This window comes from Maniola jurtina, chromosome 19 (assembly GCF_905333055.1).
Source record: "Maniola jurtina chromosome 19, ilManJurt1.1, whole genome shotgun sequence".
In the NCBI taxonomy this organism is placed as follows: Eukaryota; Metazoa; Arthropoda; class Insecta; order Lepidoptera; family Nymphalidae; genus Maniola; species Maniola jurtina.
In genome coordinates this window covers 362,455-365,117 of record NC_060047.1, presented here as the reverse complement: position 1 = coordinate 365,117, position 2,663 = coordinate 362,455, and the positions used below count along the sequence as shown (strand labels likewise).

The 2,663-nt window shown below is 40.4% G+C and overlaps 1 protein-coding gene across 1 annotated transcript; it reads left to right on the top strand.

Annotated features, from left to right (window-relative positions):
- The first annotated feature begins 225 nt into the window (after positions 1-225).
- LOC123875284 lies at positions 226-873 on the top strand. Its single transcript, XM_045921032.1, has one exon. The coding sequence runs from the start codon at positions 226-228 to the stop codon at positions 871-873; it is 648 nt and encodes a 215-aa protein (XP_045776988.1).
- Positions 874-2,663: the final 1,790 nt, after the last annotated feature.

Below are 2,663 nucleotides of genomic sequence, written 5' to 3'. Positions count from 1 at the left end.
CCAAAGTAAAATAATAGCTGCTCAGCTTTTTATGAGATTATGACAAAGCTAATGACTAAAACGTCGTTCTGCTAATTGGCCAATTTTATGTTTAACAGTGAATTTTAACTTTAACAGTGAAAACATTGTAAGGAAACCTGCATATCTGAGAGTTCTCTATAATGTTGTAGAGTAGGTTGCCACATAGGTACAACGTGCATTAACAATATCAGCTATGCTGACGATATGGTACTTCTAAGTCCCTCAATCAGGGGTCTTAGACGACTACTCAACATCTGTGAACAATATGCTAGAGATCACGGCCTTAAATATAATGTTAAAAAGACGCAGATGATGGTTTTCCGTGCAGGCAAGGGCCCGGAGAGGATCCCGTCGGTTTTCTTAGATGGAGTTCCTGTAGAAAGGGTGGCGCAATTCAGGTATCTGGGGCATATTTTAACTGAGGATCTACGTGATAACCAAGACATGGAACGAGAAAGAAGGGCTTTGTCTGTTCGGTGCAACATGCTCGCACGCAGATTTGCGCGGTGTAGTTCTGAGGCGAAGCTGACACTGTTTAGAGCATATTGTCAATGCTTTTACACGTGTCAGCTTTGGGTCAACTGCACCGCAAGTGCACGTAGCAGCATCAGAGTGCAGTATAATAACGCATACCGTATTCTGATGAAACTGCCTAAATACTGCAGCGCGTCGGGCATATTTGCTGACGCCAAAGTGCCCGATTATTTCGCGATTATTAGATCTCGGGTTGCGGCTTTCTGGTTCCGCATCCGCAATTCTCAGAACGAGATCCTCAGGGTATGCTCTGAGTGTCCTGAAAATCGCATACCGAAGTACTGGCTTGCCGTGCATCGTGGCAACAACCATAAATAATTTTTATTTTACTCTTGTATTCTATTCTATTTTATTTTATTTTATATTTAAGAAATGGGTGTAAAAAAAAAAAATGCCTGAAAATAAACTATTATTATTATTATTATATTAATGTTGTCCAAGATGTATGAGGTGTGCCAATGCCCGTGTTCAGTAGTGGCGCTGGCGAGAGGTGGATGGTGGAGGTGGTGGTGATGAAGAAGTGAAAAAATTGCTACAACACCCTGCAAAAATATTGTACATCAACCTTTAGAAAGAGATCGTTTTCGTAGAGAGTTGTCTCTGTCATTGAGACCGACAAAACGTCACATAAGAATGAGTGACAAGGACAACGTTCTACGAAGCCGAAAGCTCTTTCTAAAGTCGATGTTTATTTCTTGCCGGCTACTGTACTTAGCTTTTTATGCGACTATGACAATTAATATAACCATAGGACATAATTTTCACAAAAAAAAAACATTCAGGCACATTGTACAGTTTTAATCAAAGCCATCCAACTGATCAAAGAAATTCCCGATGCCTCCCCATGCCGAAATTATTCAAATAATTTAATACAGCCAATTTATCTACCTTCCTCCCTTCCTGGCTTTTATCTTTGTAATGTCGCGTAATTAGTATCACGAGTAAACTCGAATCGACCTGAAATAACTTGAAATTAAATATTTTATAATCTGCTTTGAACTGCCAAAGGTCTGTCGTTTTGTTATGAATCTCTAGTCTTTACCATCGGATAGGTTGGAAAGTTTTACACGTAAGGAATATTTGCACAACACCAAACATAGGTGTAATCTTATCGTCATGATTATCAACTGATAGACGTCCACTGTCCGTGTGTCTCATTTCTCATTTGATCACGTAGAGAAACTCCAAGCATAGCTCTCTCTAGCGCCCGCTGAGTGACACTGCGCTTTCCTTAGAGTCCCATAGTTAGCGATCATGTCTCGAATCCATACATCATCTCTGTCAACAGAACTCAGAGTTCAGAGTCTTCATTCAGCACTGAGGAATATTGGACTAGAAAAGATATCTCAAAGCTTCCGAACGCTGTCCAGCCGAGTTGCATTTGGCTCATTGCAGTGTAGAAACTTATAAGTTCTATTCAAGCTCGCTCTACTTCTGAAGGTGCAAAACGCTTCTTCCTTTGAGAAGCTCCCGCTGAATACAAAAAATGACTAAATACAATAAAGAGCTTCCGATCACTAGGTAATATCGAAATCCGTTGAAATTCAAAGAAATCCTGCTCGCCGCATTATTTGCGACCAAGCGATCTTGCAGGTTTACTGCGACTTGTTTGATGTGGTCTGCCCAACTAGTGTGGAGGTATACCAATGCTGACTTTCCGATTGCTGTTCCGGCACATTGAGTCCCCAACATCTATCGATTCTTTGAGATATGTGCCCCGTCTATTTTCACTTCAACTTCGCAACCCGTTGAGCTCTGTCGATTACTTTGATTCTTCTACGAATCTACTAATTTCAGTGTAAATTCAAAACTTATAAATTCTATTCAAGCTCTCACTACTTCTGAAGGTGCAAAACGCTTCTTGGTTTGAAAAGCTCCCGCTGAATACAAAACATAAGTAAATACAATAAAGAGCTTCCGATGACTAGGTAATATCGAAACCCGTTGAAATTCAAAGAAATCCAGCTCGCCGCATTATTCGCGACCGCGCGATCTCGCCGGCTTATGTAAAGTAACTTTGCCTCAAGTTAAATAAACAAATCCACTTTTGCATTTAAAATGTAGGTAACTTTGGCAAAAGGAGCGTACGAATGTCTGATTCTTGTTTA